General features: G+C 38.3%; 1 protein-coding gene across 1 annotated transcript; it reads left to right on the forward strand.

The window, feature by feature from the left end:
• Positions 1 to 2,951: 2,951 nt before the first annotated feature.
• Positions 2,952 to 15,368, forward strand: LOC107087654 (cysteine protease ATG4D-like). The gene is made up of 11 exons (XM_015379341.1): positions 2,952 to 3,108; positions 5,740 to 5,990; positions 6,082 to 6,165; positions 6,239 to 6,412; positions 8,032 to 8,332; positions 8,410 to 8,474; positions 10,913 to 11,040; positions 11,469 to 11,547; positions 11,652 to 11,728; positions 14,399 to 14,518; positions 14,621 to 15,368. The coding sequence occupies exons 2-11, from the start codon at positions 5,798 to 5,800 to the stop codon at positions 14,789 to 14,791; spliced, it is 1,392 nt and encodes a 463-aa protein (XP_015234827.1). The 5' UTR covers positions 2,952 to 3,108; positions 5,740 to 5,797; the 3' UTR covers positions 14,792 to 15,368.
• The last annotated feature ends 379 nt before the right edge of the window (positions 15,369 to 15,747 follow it).

Consider the following 15,747-nt stretch of genomic DNA (forward strand, 5'->3'; position numbering starts at 1 on the left):
TTGTTGGTCTCCGTCTCCATCTCCCAATACTCTCTCGCCTGTGTATGACCTTTCAGACATTTCATCATCTTTTTCTGAATCCGACATTGTAGCATGGCGTAGACAATTCAGGTTTGCAGTTTGAAGAACAGCTGCTTGCTTCTGATGATTCCCTTTAGCTAACCAATGAGTGTTTGCGTTATATGACGCATCCAGTTACACTAGTTTTCACTAGAAGTGGATGGCGGCAATGATCTGCATTGGATGACGCACATGACGTGAAATAAATATTTATAAACATTAAACCAAAGCCAAGAGTATTGAGTAACGTTTGTTTTAAAATGTACGGAACAGAAAGTACAGATACGTGTGTAAAAATGTAATGAGTAGAAGTCAGAAGATGGAAGAAAAATAAGTAATGGAGTACAGTATAAATACCTAAAAAGTGTACTTAAGTACAGTAACAAAGTATTTGTACTTCGTTAGTTGACACCTCTGGCCTTGAGCTAAATCCTATTGAGCATCTTTGAAGAAGCTGAAACATTCTGTCTAGAAAAGGCCCCCTACCAACCTGAGTACACTGGAGCAGTTTGCTCATGAAGGATGGGCAACAATGTCTGCTGAAAGGTGTAGAAGTCTCATTGACAGGAATTGTTTGATTGCCTCAAACATCGAGCAACAAGATATTAAGTTGGGAGTACCATCATTTTTGTCTAGACCCATTTATTAGGTTATGTTGATTAAAAGCATTGTCTGACTTTTATTTGTTCATTTTTACAGAATTTTCAATTATTGCTTTTGTCAGATTCAAGTTATTTCGGTGTTTTATTTTTTTATTAAAGTATCTTGTCAATTCAGTCCAATTATATGGACAGATGTACATTTTAAATATACAAAATAAAGGATTTTTCCACTGAATTCAGTTTGTCTAGGTCACAACAATTAAAACTGTAAAGATATGGAAGTAAAATAAATTATAATATCTTATCCACATGAATCATGGTTGAGGAAACTATGACAAAACAGCTTAGAGTGCAAAACTCATTTACAGTAACAAAAATGTCTTTTGTCACATTAAAGTCACATATTTTATTATATGTTGTAGTTGGACTATTTCAACCTGGATCACACAGAGAAACGCAGCAATTATAAAAGTTTTATTCAGTTCTGTTCATTTACACAGGTAACATAGTCAGATTGGTCCAAAATGTTTTATCTAAGGGAAACCAGCTGATTAAGTGGACTCATTGGTAGAATCCCAAACCCTTAAAAGCTTCCCCTAAGCACTAACCCTCTGTTTGCGTATTCAAAATATTTAAATAAACAATAATATTATTACATGAATTCCATCCATCCATTATCTGACACGCTTGTCGCAAGGGGTGCTGGTGCCTATCTGCAGCAGTCAATGGGCAAGAGGCAGGGTGCACCCTGGACAGGTTGCCAGTCCATCGCAGGGCAACACAGAGACCCCACAGAGACACACACCACACTCACACCCAAGGAGAATTAAGAAGAGCCAATTAACATAACAGTCATGTTTTTGGACTGTGGGAGGAAGCCGGAGTACCCGGAGAAAACCTGTGCATGCTCAGGGAGAACATCCAAACTCCATGCAGAAAGACCCTGGGCTGGGAATCGATCCCAGAACCTTCTTGCTGCAAGGCAGCAGTGCTACCCACTGTGCCCTTTTGTGAAATCTAAACTGTAAAAAGTTTCTATTGAAAGCTGCTGCTTTTGTCTTCTATAGCAAAGAAATCAAGGATAACAACTACCCTACACTTAATTTAGGACAGTTTATGCAGTAAGAACTGTTGACTGAATAAGCTATATACAATGATGAGGATACTATGCTATGTGGAGTAATATTACTACAGCCTCATCACTTGTTTGCATCTGTTGTAATGGCTTCCTGCTAACATGAGATGACCCACTGCTATCATACACCGACCTAAGCTAAGCTATCAAAACCTGCTTTCAATTAGTGCTTTTCATTTGCTTATTGTGCATAGCATATATTTTGTTAAATTTCTGTTTATTGCTTGGGCTGCGTGCTAAAGTAACAAACAGCAGACAGGCTGGTTGTGGGTTGCGCCTTCTCTCAGCCCTGGTCTGTTTGTAACTGGATCTGAATTTGAACTGATAACTGGATTGATCTGAAATGAATTCAAAGATAACTGATTTCCATATCCTTGGATGTAAACTAGAATAGAGTAGCACCACATCCAGAAGACATTTGATTGTTTTATTAGGCAGAACATTTTTATTTATAAAGCACATTTTAGTACAAAGGCAATACAAAGTTCTGTACATGATAGAAAAAGACACAAGGAAAATACTGGTCAAATAGAAATAAAACAAAAGAAGAGTTGGACTACAAATTTAAACAAATAATGTTTACATAGCACATTCAAAGGCCACTATAAACAGATACCTTTGATATTCCGATTTAAAGCAACTGAGAGTTTCAGCATTTTTACAGTATCAATGGAACATGAAAACTAAAAGCTGCTTCTCCATGTTTGGTTCTGGTTATGGGAGTGCAGAGAATAGACTAGAAACAGGGATCTGAGATTATTGGTCCACTGATAATTCTGTATGGAGTTAATTTTCTGCCAAAACGTTGCATTTAAAAAAAGGATGTTGCACACACACATAAAGCATATTTTACACAAACAAATCTTATCAAATAAAAATGTTGCACTCAATTAAATCTCATTGTTCACAAATAAAACTTGTGGGACTTTGAGGAGAGTTTGTAACACATGAAATACATTTGATATTTTATTTATTTGTTCGGTTGTTTTTAATTAATTTATAAATGTAATAGTGTCTGTCACCATGCAGTCGGCGGTTCCAAACCTTTCTTGTTACATTGGCTCATCAGCGCGAGGCTCCCTCCCGCTGACCTGAGGCTGACCAATCAGAGACCAGCGAACACGTGACCGTCATAAACAGGAAGTGAGTGGAAACCAGTCAGCGGAGAGAGTCCGCTCCGCTTTGCCATTTCACCACTCGGGGGTCCCGAGTTTGGAGTCAAGCACCGTCCAAACAACCCCGCCTGGTACTCCACCAATTTCTTCAGAAACTGTCGCTGTTTAACGGAAGAGAAATGGGATTAAACAGCAGGTAAATGCATTTTACTGACACTGTAGTTAAATGGAAATAGCTGAAAGTTATTGATAGTATCCCATTAGGTTAAACTGCGATGGCCTAGATGTGTAAACAACATGAATCTGATCAGCTTTTTATGTTCTTTATTCTAGCGCTTACCTCGTTTTTAAAAAAAACTTTTCTCAATTTTGAAACATCTGTCTTTCATTTCCCCTTTATGTTTCGATCAGGCTTTAAACTATCTAATTAAAGTTTACGAAAAATAATAATAAACATTTGAACAATATTTTATATAAAACTATAATTTTTAAATTTTATTTTGTGTTTTATTGTATGTATGTATGAATGTATATATATATATATATATATATATATATATATATATATATATATATATACATTTTTTTAAGTAATAACATAAATGCAAAATCAAATAAAAAGAAATCATTCTAAATGATAATTTCTGATTTTTCTTTTAACCATAATGCACCAGTTCAGGGAAAGAAATCCCAATCTATACTGAAACTAACACAAACCAAGGATCTAACTTTTTTTTTTTTTTTTTTAAGGCTCCAAAAAAAATAAAAAATCGACTGCTTGTACTTTTATTGTTTTCGGGGGAGTTAAGAGACAGTTCTTTTCTTTGGTATCACCACTGCTATTACAGATATCTATTGTCTGTCTTTCATCTTTTGAACAATATATAAGATTTTGTTCAAACCGAACCAGAAGCTCCTAAAAATACTTAACATATTAAAGACCAGATATGCTATAGTATAGAACAATATTACTGAGAGTTTTTAGCATTGCATTTGATGAATGGCACAAAAAAAGCATATTGCCAGTTAGGGCTGATTATTGGCATGGGTTTTACAATACGATACTCTTCACAATACTTGGGTCATGATAAAATATTATCACCACATCACAATATCACCATATGTAACGATATTTTTCCTGCTATCAAAATTAAATGTATAGATAAAAAAGCATCCTCTGTATCTGTTCATCAGATGATATTGATCGTTCAGTTATTTTAGGCAAGGCAAATTTATTTGTATAGCACAATTCAGTACAAAGACAATGCAAAGTGCTTTACATGATTGAAATCACAAAGCAAGTAGGAAAAATAAATAAAATAAAATAAAAAAGCAGAAACAAAAAAGAATATTAAAAACAGTTGGACTAAAGAAAAATAAAAAAGGTTGAACTAATGATGTTTTAGTTGAACTGTTTAACTAGAACAGTCGAAGGCAATCCTAAACAAATGTGTTTTTAGTCTTGATTTAAAGGAACTCAGGCTTTCCGCACTTTTACAGTTTTCTGGAAGTTTGTTCCAGATAAGTGGAGCATAGGAACTAAATGCTGCTTCTCCATGTTTAGTTCTGGTTCTAGGTATGCAGAGCAGGCTGGAGCCAGAAGACCTGAGTGGTCTGGAGGGTTGATACACTGATAGCAAGTCTGTGATGTATTTAGGTGCTAAGCCATTCAGAGATTTATAGACTAACAGAAATATTTTAAAGTCTATTCTCTGAGATACAGGGAGCCAGTGGAAGGACGTCAGAACTGGGCTGATGTGCTCTACTTTCTTAGTCTTAGTGAGGACACGGGCAGCAGCGTTCTGGATCAGCTGCAGCTGTCTGATCCACTTTTTAGGCAGAACTGTGAAAACACTGTTGCAGTAATCAATTCGACTAAAAATAAACGCATGGATTAGTTTTTCCAGATCATGCTGAGACATTAGTCCTTTAATCCTGGAAATGTTCTTCAGGTGATAGAAAGCCGAAATTGTAATTGTCTTTTAGTATCCATGTTGCTTGGGGTTTGAGTCAGTCCACGTCTTCCACTCTGACTGCCTCTGCTACAGATATTGCGCTGCGTCACACAGCATTATCTGCCAGAGTGGGGGTACAAAGGTAGCCCATTTTCCCTCACTTTTAGGTGAAAAAAACTTTGCTTTAAAAAATGATATTAGGAACTAAAATATCGATATTATATCAGGCAGCCAAAAATCTTGATATATTGCCAAAACTATTTGTTTCCACACCCCTATTGTCAGTAAAAAGGAACATAGTAAATAGTTTTGTTCCTAAACTAGAAAAAAAAACCTTGATTTTGTAAGATTTCTCCTTGCAGGGACTTATCTCATGAGCATTTTGAAAGTCCTGACCTTTAGGTTGAAAATCAGCAGACTGAGGTATACAGCTCAATATAAAGTATTTACAGTTCAGTAGTGCCTGCATTGTTTATTTCCACAATTTGTACAATTAATGCAATTCAAATCAACATAAAACCAAATTTAATCCGAATCTGCATCCGGCACCACAGCTGACCGACCCTCTGCATGTTCATTCCTTCATGCAGTAGAGAGCATGCAAAGTGATTCCCTTCATGCAGACTAGAAAGTGACACAGCAGTTACAGTTAAATTGACATACCTGACATTCCATTAGTCACAGGGCGCAGTCACATGTCTGCCGTTCTGTTTATTATCTCAGACAATAAGGTTAAAATTAGATTGCCGGTTACAGATAAAGAAGGATGTTTTGTGTTTTTAATAAACTGTAAAGTTCCTTATGAAGTGCTTCTTGTGTCAAATGCTTACAAAAACAAGTGTTTTTTTTTGTTGTTGTTTTGTCCCTGCTAGGCTGATGCGGAGAGATGGAGCAGTTCTTCTCATGCAGCCATGATAATCTGCATTAGTCATGGACCCCACCACGTCCTCCACCTACATTTATGGCAGGTCTGTTGCTGACGACCAATTGGGTGACTGGGATCTGCTCCCCTCTGTGTCAGCTGGTGCGCTAAGGCAAGAGGTGTGCAGCAAGGATCAGGGGGCAGAGGAAAAAGGCAAATTCAAATCCCGCCTGGTCTCAGCATGGAACAGCATGAAATACGGTCGGTCCTGCTGTTCCCTGCACATATTTGTGATTTGTTGTTTTGGTTTGTGTTTTCCCTTCTTGTGTAACCCCTCTCTCTAATTGATCAGGCTGGCCCTTGAAGCAGAAATCCAAATTCAACAAGAGCTCCCCTCTTATCATGCTGGGGAAGACCTACAATCTCAAAGATGATGGTGAGATTTCGACAAAGATTGACCGTAGGATAATATTTCTAGAGATCTGAATTCGTTTTCTTAACCCTTTCAGGGGACAAAGAGCGTTTCCGTCGCACCTTTGCATCCTTCCTGTGGCTGACATACAGACGGGGCTTCCCCCAGCTGCCCGGCTCCTCTCTGACCACTGATAGCGGTTGGGGGTGTGTTCTGCGTACAGGCCAGATGCTGCTGGCTCAAGGCCTGCTGATACACCTGATGCCACCAGGTGACAACGCAAACATGAAAATATCCTTTCAATGAGTTGATTAGATTAAACTGTTGCTGAGTCAGACGCTGATTTTCTATTATTTCTATAATTTATGATCTGATATTTTTTGTTGTTTTTTTTAGCGCCAGGACTTTAACACAATATTTAATAAAAAATAATGAACTAATTTTATTGCATTATTATATGCATACTAAAATCCCAACTGGAAACCATTTTACTCCCTGTTTCTTGTACACCCATAAATCTGACGCACAAGCGGTATCACAGAGTTGTCCACTAGGGCGGAGGTCTTTAACAGGGGGTCCGTGACCCCTAGGGGGTCCACAGAGGTACTGCATGGGGGTCACGAAAGTTTTGGTTGATTAGACTTTTTCTTTTAGATTCCCCCCACAATTTATTCTACTGATTGAAATGTCTTTAAATACACATGAGTTCAACAAACTGTAGTAAACCGATAAAAAGAGGCAAAAGATGTCTTTCAGTCATCAATGCACACATTGCTGGGCACCATTTCATTCACAACACCTATCCTATCAACGAGGAATCCGAATCAAAATTATAAATACTTCAATAAACCCAGGATTATTAAAATATTGGATGGAGTCATGCAACTTTCGTTACATGACACCATCTGTAATAGAATGACTGTAGGACCAGTTTGATATAACACAATTTCATATAAAATATATATAATTAGGCGGTCCCCGCTCCATCTCGCCATCAGTTTGGGGGTCCTTGGCCTTGAAACGCTTAAGACCCCTGCTTTACGATATTCAAGCATATTGGCTCAATCCGAGTACCTCAAATCTGAATGGACACAAAAGCTACGACAGAGGTGCTTTCACGGTCCCCCTAATAAATGAGAATAAGAATAATAAATCAGAATAGAACTGGCAGTTAGGAGGGGGTTACCAGGAACATGGATTATTTATGTCACTAACTGAATGAGAAACAGAAGCCTCAGTGACAAATGTTACTATCTGCTGCACACTGAATAGTAATTGTTAAGCAATACTTTATGCAGAGCTGAACAGTCTTAGTTCAGTCAGGTTTAAAGAAAATGTAGCACTCTCACAGGCAATATTGTAAGCCTTGTATATTGTATGCCCACATTTAGTTTTTAACCATATTTAGTGGAAGGAATTGTGCTATCATACATTTTCATTGGATGTTTACACTTTTGTAGAAGTAGGTTTTCAAAGTATATATGTTTTTATATATCCAAGCACTAATAAGTTTGGACATGTTAAGTTGGTTGATGTATAGAAAGGGGATTACTTAACTTAAATCATTATAATGTATAAAACTCTGCTGTAGTATATGTTTCTGGAGGTAAGGCTTTTCTTTTGGAGGGGACTATTACTAATCTCATGAGAGGACTTAGTTTATTTTATAGCTGTGATTAGATTGAGATCATGATGTGACTATAATGGCATTATATGATGTAATCTGTGCCAGCTAGTTTGGCTCTATGAAATAAATTAACTGGTTTCTGATTGATTTGCAATGAAATCTTCACTACAAAAACTGAAGCTTTAAAGATTATAAAACTGGCAAAAGACTTTTCCCGCCAACTGAAACTGATTGATGTCTTCATCTCTTTCATCTCTGTGGAGGTTGGACTTGGTCAGTGAGATACTGTGCCGTCAAAGACGACTTGGACCTGCTTCACCCCGCTGACGGTGCAGAGGGTGGGTGGATGGCAGAAGAAGGGGGAGGAAATAAGAGGGGGAGGAAGCTGAGCGTTGGTTCCCTCCTGGACAGACCCATGGAGGCCACCCACAGAAGGGTGGTGTCCTGGTTCGCAGACAACCCTGCAGCCCCGTTTGGCATTCACAAGCTGGTAGAGTTGGGTAAAAGCTCAGGGAAGAAAGCCGGCGACTGGTATGGTCCATCCATTGTGGCACACATCCTGAAGTGAGCTGTGAATTACTGACAATTTATAGAATCTAAAGATTTGTCAAATTGTAACAATGAGTTTGATCCTGTTACAGGAAAGCTGTAGCGGCATCAGTGGACCTCCCCAATCTGGTTGTTTATGTGGCACAAGACTGTACTGGTAAGTGTCTTCCTTTTTTCTTTTTCTGACAAATTTAAACAAAAAAGAGGTTTATTGATTGAGATGGCATGAAACCATCAGGTAATTAAGCCACAATGTCCGGTTGGTTGACCGCACCCATTTTGTCTGTTTGTATCTGGAAGTCCCACAGGATTTTGGGAGGTGGCTCCCATTGTGACCTGGGGATCTCCGATTTGTTTTCTGCACAGATGTTTCAATTCACAATAACAGACACTTGGTTATTACATTCAGTGTATTCCTTTCCTGTTGGTATCATACACCCTACTGTGAGTTGGTGGATTGTGTCTGGGGCCTCTTTACATAGCCTGTACCTGGGATCTTGCCTGGTGTGGTACAACTGGGCCTCTATTGCTCTAATGCTTGAGGCCTGCTCCTGTGCTGCTATGATCAGTGCTTCTGTACTTTCCTTTAGCCCAGCCCTCTTTAGATTGATAGGATTTTGTCATATTAACCACTTCAGCTTTCTGTCAGTGGTAGATCTTTTGCACGGGCTTTTCCTCCCCATTATGGTACCTCTAGTTCCTTCATTTCCAGCTTCCAGTGTATGAGACATTCACTGAGCGCTTCATCCCTTTGGGCCATCTTCCTGATATATTCTTGGACCTAGGATGTTTCTTCTTCAATGGTGGCTTTAATGCTCACCAGGCCTCTGCCTCCTTCCTTTAGCTTAGTGTGTAGTCTGTGGATGCTGGATTTGGGGTGAAATCCACCATGCATGGTGAGAAACATCAGTGGCCTGAATTTCCTCCTTAAGCCAACTTATTATCCCAGCAGGGTATCTGATTACTGGCAAGGCATAGCTGTTGATGGCCTGGACCTTGTTCTTACCATTCACCTGACTTCTCAGAACTTGCCTTACCCATTGGAGGTATTTGGCTGTTTTCCTTGCATTCCAAGGTACTTGTAGCTCTTTTCTTCATCTGCTATTCTCCCTTATGGAGTGTGATCCCCTCTGTGTGGATTACTTTCCCTGTTCTTCTCACCATCTGGCCACATTTCTCTAGCTCGAATGACATTCCAATGTCCCTACTGTAGATCCTGGTTATGTCCAAGTCAATGTCTTGTCACTCTTAGCATACAGCTTGTTGTCATTCATGATCAGGAGGTTGCTGATAGTGGCCCCATTTCTTTATTCAGGTCCCCATTTGATTATTTGGCTGAGGGAGTTCAGGCCTATGCAGGGGGGAACAATGCATTTGATGGAGATTTTTGCAAGGGCCTTGGAGTTGGCCTCAAGTTTGGTTTTCCACAGCCCCATGGAGTGTGCGATGGATATCCAACACTGATGACAAAGGACTCTGTTCCGTTTCTGGTCAAACAGGCATTGGCACGTTACCAAGCATCGAGATTCCACGGCACAGGCCCCGACCCAGTTCAAGAACAATGGTTCTTCAGGTGGAAAAGGGGCAATAGAGGGCTGTTGATCTCGTACAGCTTCAGGCATTCCAGAATCCCGTGTGTGGCATTGAGTCGTAGGCTTTCTTGTAATCAACCCAGGCTGTGCACAGGTTTGTTTGTCTGATTTTAGAGTCTCGGGCAACTGTTCTGTCAACCAGTAGTTGGTGTTTGGCTCCTCTTGTGTTTTTACCAGTGCCTTTCTGTTCCTCTGTCATGTCTTGATCCATGTGCCTGTTTATCTTTGCTTCTATGATGCCTGACAGGGGCTTCCATGTGTCAGAAGGACAGCTTATTGGCTGATAGTTGCCTCGGACTGTGCCCTTCTCGGGATCTTATACTATCAGGACTGTTCGGCCCTTTCAGGGTGTGTTTTGCTCTTCAACATCCAGGTCATTTGTGTAGCTAGGCATTTATGGAGAGAAGTCAGTTTGTTCAGTCAGGAGTTGTGGATCATGTCTGGCCCTGGCCCTGTCCAGTTCTTCATACCCGAGAGTCTTTGCTGGAGGTCTGACATTGTGATGCCCAGAGAACCTTGTTCAGGGAGGTTTGTATATTCAGGTCTTGGTTGTTTTAGCCACTGTTCATCATTGTTATGTGATGCTTCTTTCTCCCAGATAAGTTTCCTGTATTGTTTCCACCATTTTTCTGTCGTACCTGCTTTTTGTACGTGTGTTTTGGAGTGTGCATCCCACATTTTTGTTGCTTCTTCCCTTTTTTTTGCTGTGAATTTGCACCTGTCAGCATCCATTAGGATTAAGATAAGTGTGGAAACGCTTGATTGTGATGTCCTTTTTCAACAGTGAATCAAATGCGTGATTGGTTGATACTATTACATTGCAAAAATTAGGTGATTTTCTAGATATGATGCCTTTTAGTCGGATCAATGGATATTTTTCAGATTTCCACCTCTGGTCAATTGGTTGGCTTATTGCTGATGGTAACCATGGCTGGTCACTGAGTAACCCCTTTGAATGCAGCATGCTGTAGTATGAATATATGTTTTTCTTTCATTTTTTTAGTATACCTCCAGGATGTAAGGGGGCTGTGTGAACGGCCCCTCCCTCACTGCTGGAAATCCGTCATCGTCCTGGTTCCTGTACGACTTGGAGGACAAGAGCTCAATCCCTCCTACATCTCCTGTGTCAAAGTATTGAAATGTTTGAAATATTGTTGTTGTTGATAAAACATGATGCACCAATATTTTGACTTGAGCTCAGAATCATAAAATTTCGAATTGATAAGCTCTGCTTGGGTAACAGGTTGAAACAGGGGAGCTCTGGAAACTTGAACAATTCAAGTTCTTAAATTAGCTTTTGCTGAGTTGAATAGGAAAAGGGAAAAAGAGATGTGCATTAGTGCATTCACTGCGACAATCATGTAAATATTTCCTTCTCCGCCCTGACACATTTTATTCTTCAGTTTTTAGTGCTTTGAAAAAAACAAGGTTTTGAGATCCAGGCCTTTTAGAAAACTGATATCATCTATAAAAAGCCTGAAGAGCCTCATGATGTCTTCAGTTATCTTCAACGTGTTTATTTTTTGTGTGTTTTTTTTTTTGTGTTTTACTTTCTAAAGAAACTGTTGATGCTGCAGTGCTGCATTGGGATCATTGGTGGCAAACCAAAGCACTCTCTGTTCTTCGTCGGCTTCCAGGGTATGCTAGGTGACATTATGGCTCATTTTTCTGGTAGATTTTACCACAAAAAAAAAAAACACTTCATTTTTTCTCCTTCTCCCTCCATCGCTGCTCTGATCAAGATGACCAGCTGCTGTACTTAGACCCTCACTACTGTCAGCCGACTGTGAACATAAGAAAGGACAACTTTGCTCTAGAGGTAGCATTTTACTTCCTTTCCTTTTTTCTCTGTCACATCTTCCTGTAAGACCTCCTGAGTTAATAACGTATTAAAATATAGTAAAAACAAATTATAACTGACATCGGTATGACAAAAATCAGTGCCACGTTTTTTTTTGTTTTTTTTTCAATGTTTTACTGTTACATTTGATTTTCTGAGGTTCAGAGATAGAAAGAGATTAGTGGTTAGAATAGGTCAGGTTTATAGATTAAGCTTTAAAGCTCGCTTCCTCTGTTTCAGTGGAATTACAGCAGTCTGGTTGAGCTAAATTATTCACATAGTTTGAACTTTTTTCACAATTTATCTCCCCAAAAGCCCCATTTAACTGCTTTTTTAGATGAATGTGATAGACCAACAGAAGGAATTGTGTAAATGTGCAAAAGTCTACAGCTCAAAAAAAAGACTTTTATGAAAGAGCAGCAAAAATGAAAGCCTTAACAATTCATTTGTGTAACAGTTTGAAAAACAAGCCATGTGTATCCTTTAATAAATAAATAGAAATATGAAATGCATACATTTACCATGAAATAAGGAAATGTAAACTTCAGCAATAAATCCACCATTAAATGTCCCATTATATAATTAAATGTACCATTCATTATTTATTTAATACATCACTATACTATTGAATGAACCATTAAATTATGGTATAATAGTAAATAATTAAATGTGCCATTAGATAATGAAGTATTAATTTCAAATCACATCATGAAATTATTTTTATCTTAAATAGTCATGCACTTAAACATTTTTTTTATTTCATGGGATCTCTGCAGCAGACTCATCTTTAAAAAATTTCAACTGTCATGTAAATGACTTTATTTGGAACGAAATTACTATTAATATTATTATTAAATGTCATAATTCAAAAGATATATTCAATTATTTAATGAATTTAATTAATTGAATTTCTTGATTTAATGGTGGATTTTATATTTTTAATGTTAAATAGATAGAATATTAAATAGATAATGGTACATAAATATTTAATCGAACATTCAATAAAATGTATATTTCGTTTCATATCTAATTATTTTGTTATTCATTCAAAAAAGTAATTTTTTTAAGGGATATTTAATGGTACATGTATTTATTTGATTTAAATTTGTGCATTTCATGAAACATTTATTTATTTTTGTCCCTTTTAACTAACTGCAATGTAACACGGGGGTGGAAGCATCATGCTGTGGGCTTTTTTTTTTTTCTTCAAAAGGGACATGGAACTATTTGAGGTAAATGGGGAGGCAGATGGAATTGAATTTAAATATGTTTATGGCAGAATACTTGGAGAAAATGAAGTTCAAAAGCAAATCAAACCAGTGTTATAATGGTTCAATCACAGTTCAGGCCTGATTTTAATAAGTACCTGTGGTAGGATTAAAAAAAAGATTTTCAGACACTACAAATTTTCTCTATTTTGATCAAACTCAAACTGTTTTGCAAAGAATGGGGGAAAATTACCATAAAATATCTCTAAAGCTGTGAGGCAAACACCCAAAGGGGACTTTAAGCTTTACTTCCACTGAATTGTTGCTCACCAAAATCCACATATATATTTTCTTCCTTTTATTCAGAAATACTTTTGAAAGCCATGTGCTGCTTTTCTTTCACTTCACAATCATTCTCTGGCTACTTTGTTTCAGTCTGAAATAAACACAACGTTCTTGAATCTAACCAGAGGAAGTGGCAAAAGTTCAAGGAGCACGAACCATTTTGCACATCAGTGTTAAAGCTACAATGTGTAACGGTAACGCTCAGACTGCAGCCACATGAAACAGCAGCATAGCTGGCCGACTTATCCCAGTTATGGAGTTCTCTCTCCTGCTGCTCTCACACTGATTCCCTGCTGCTTCTGTCTGAGCTAAGGAGCTCCGTCTCACCTTACCTCTTTTATCCGAGTGATTTGCCCCTCGTTTTGGGCACTTTGACCAAAACAAACATGGACAGAAGAAAGATGCAAGTCCGCTCAGAATAAATCGGTCATCTTCATTATAATCAGGTGGTTGCGCGGCTGGTGGAAGTCTAGTTTACATAGATATATTTTAAAATAATATTTTATCAGTCCTTGCAGGATTGTATATAGGTCTATAACTTTCCACATTCCCGTTTGAGCTTAATGGCGATCTCTAAAGCCACTAGTTTGTCACCTCTGCACTTCCATAGAGCAGAATATGTCTGCCTCCACCGATGCGAACCCACTCCTATGCAATTATAAATAGCAGTTTCTAAGGAGAGGCAAACATAAAAATTGAGACTTTCAGTTCTTAATTAATAAATAACATATATTCTTGGTCAACAGGGAGAATACTTCCTTTTGTAGGGGAGTGTAGCCTAGTGGTTAGGGCGTTGCGCTTGAAATCCAGAGGTTCTGATTTCGAGCCCCACTCCCACTGACTGACACTCTGGGTCTGTGAGCAAGAATCCTAACCCCACACTGCTCCTTGGTGCCGCAGCTCACTGCTCGCCAAAGGGATGGGTTAAATTTAGAGAGTTCATTCTGTGGCTCTGTACTTGTGACAGTGTAATGAAATAAAAAAAAATGCATCTAATCTATTGCATCTATGTCAGTAAATCCCTGTAATGATTACATACTGCCTCTTTAATGCTAACCCTTTTTCATGATAACTTATCTCTCTTCCTTTTTTGCAGTCATTTCACTGTAAAAATCCCAGGAAAATGTCCTTTTCTCGCATGGACCCCAGCTGCACCATAGGGTTTTATGCTAAGGGCCAAAGTGAGTTTGAGTGCATGTGCGCAGCTGTCAATGAGGTATGACGTTCAGATCGTCTTGCTATTTTCTCAGAGCTAACATTTCTCTTAAACTGATTGAGCACCGATCGATCTGTTCAGGAACTTTCCTTTTCTTCACAGGCCGTCTCCACATCTGCAGAGACTTACCCCATGTTCATATTCTCTGAGGAGAAACAGCGGGATATGGAAGAGGAAATGATCCCGCACACACACAATCTCGCTTACATCCAGAGAGACAATGAACTGAATGATGAAGAAAACAACAGCATGGACGAGTTTGTTCTAATATGAGCAGTTAAAGGACAAGATCTGCTTTGTTCACCGGATGTTTGTGTGGCAGCTGTGGAGCAGGAAGACGACTTTATTCACAACCTGCTTTACATCAGGCTGCAGGACTCGCTCAGAGGGTGACAGGAATATGAACTGGTTAGGTTTCAGTCACGACTCTGCTGTATTTTAACTGTTTCGAATGTCTTAAAACCTGTATTTACTTCGAATAAAGAATATTTACACAATCTCCTGTTCAGATGAAGAAGTTTAAGAACCAAAAAAAAAATCCTCATTATGTTTCAGTATTTTAGTATTACCAAAGTAAAGAAGTACAGTTTCTGTGCAATAGATTTAGTTTTGAAGCTAGTCTGGTTAAATAAGCTGCCCTTTATACCAACTGGAAATGTAGACTCCTGTTTTACAGCCTTGTTTGAATTAAAATGGGGTAATTAAACAAGTTGACGCATGATTCATTTTGCACCACCTACCTGTAAACAAAATGTATGTTATATATTTACATAAACCTTTGAACATCAGTTTATTTTTGTTTACCAAAGTGTTTTAATAAAATACTTCACTAAATAATCACACTAAGGCCAACTCAATCTATTGTGAGACTACTTTCAGAATTCAGCATGTTTTGTTAACACAGGTTCCGATCTATGTCCCACCTGAGTCTTTAGAAATATGACAGATTTACAACGTCTGAATAAACCATGATAACTATGAGTTCCTGTATGTACTTTAGTTCAAATGGAGTCATGAAAATGTATTTCCTTACAGTAAAATATGAGTAAATTCCTTTATTTAAATCAGTACATACTAACTAAGGCATATTGAGGACTAGAAATTCATTCCTTCCATCAATCCAGGACTGAAAATTGAATTGCAAACTCTGTACCTGAAACCTGCATAAAAAAGAAAACCCTACAAAGGGGTACAATATAACATAACTAAGGCAATCTTTCTTGAAATGG

Source organism: Cyprinodon variegatus, unplaced genomic scaffold, assembly GCF_000732505.1.
Source record: "Cyprinodon variegatus isolate N-32 unplaced genomic scaffold, C_variegatus-1.0 Scaffold190, whole genome shotgun sequence".
Lineage (NCBI taxonomy): Eukaryota > Metazoa > Chordata > Actinopteri > Cyprinodontiformes > Cyprinodontidae > Cyprinodon > Cyprinodon variegatus.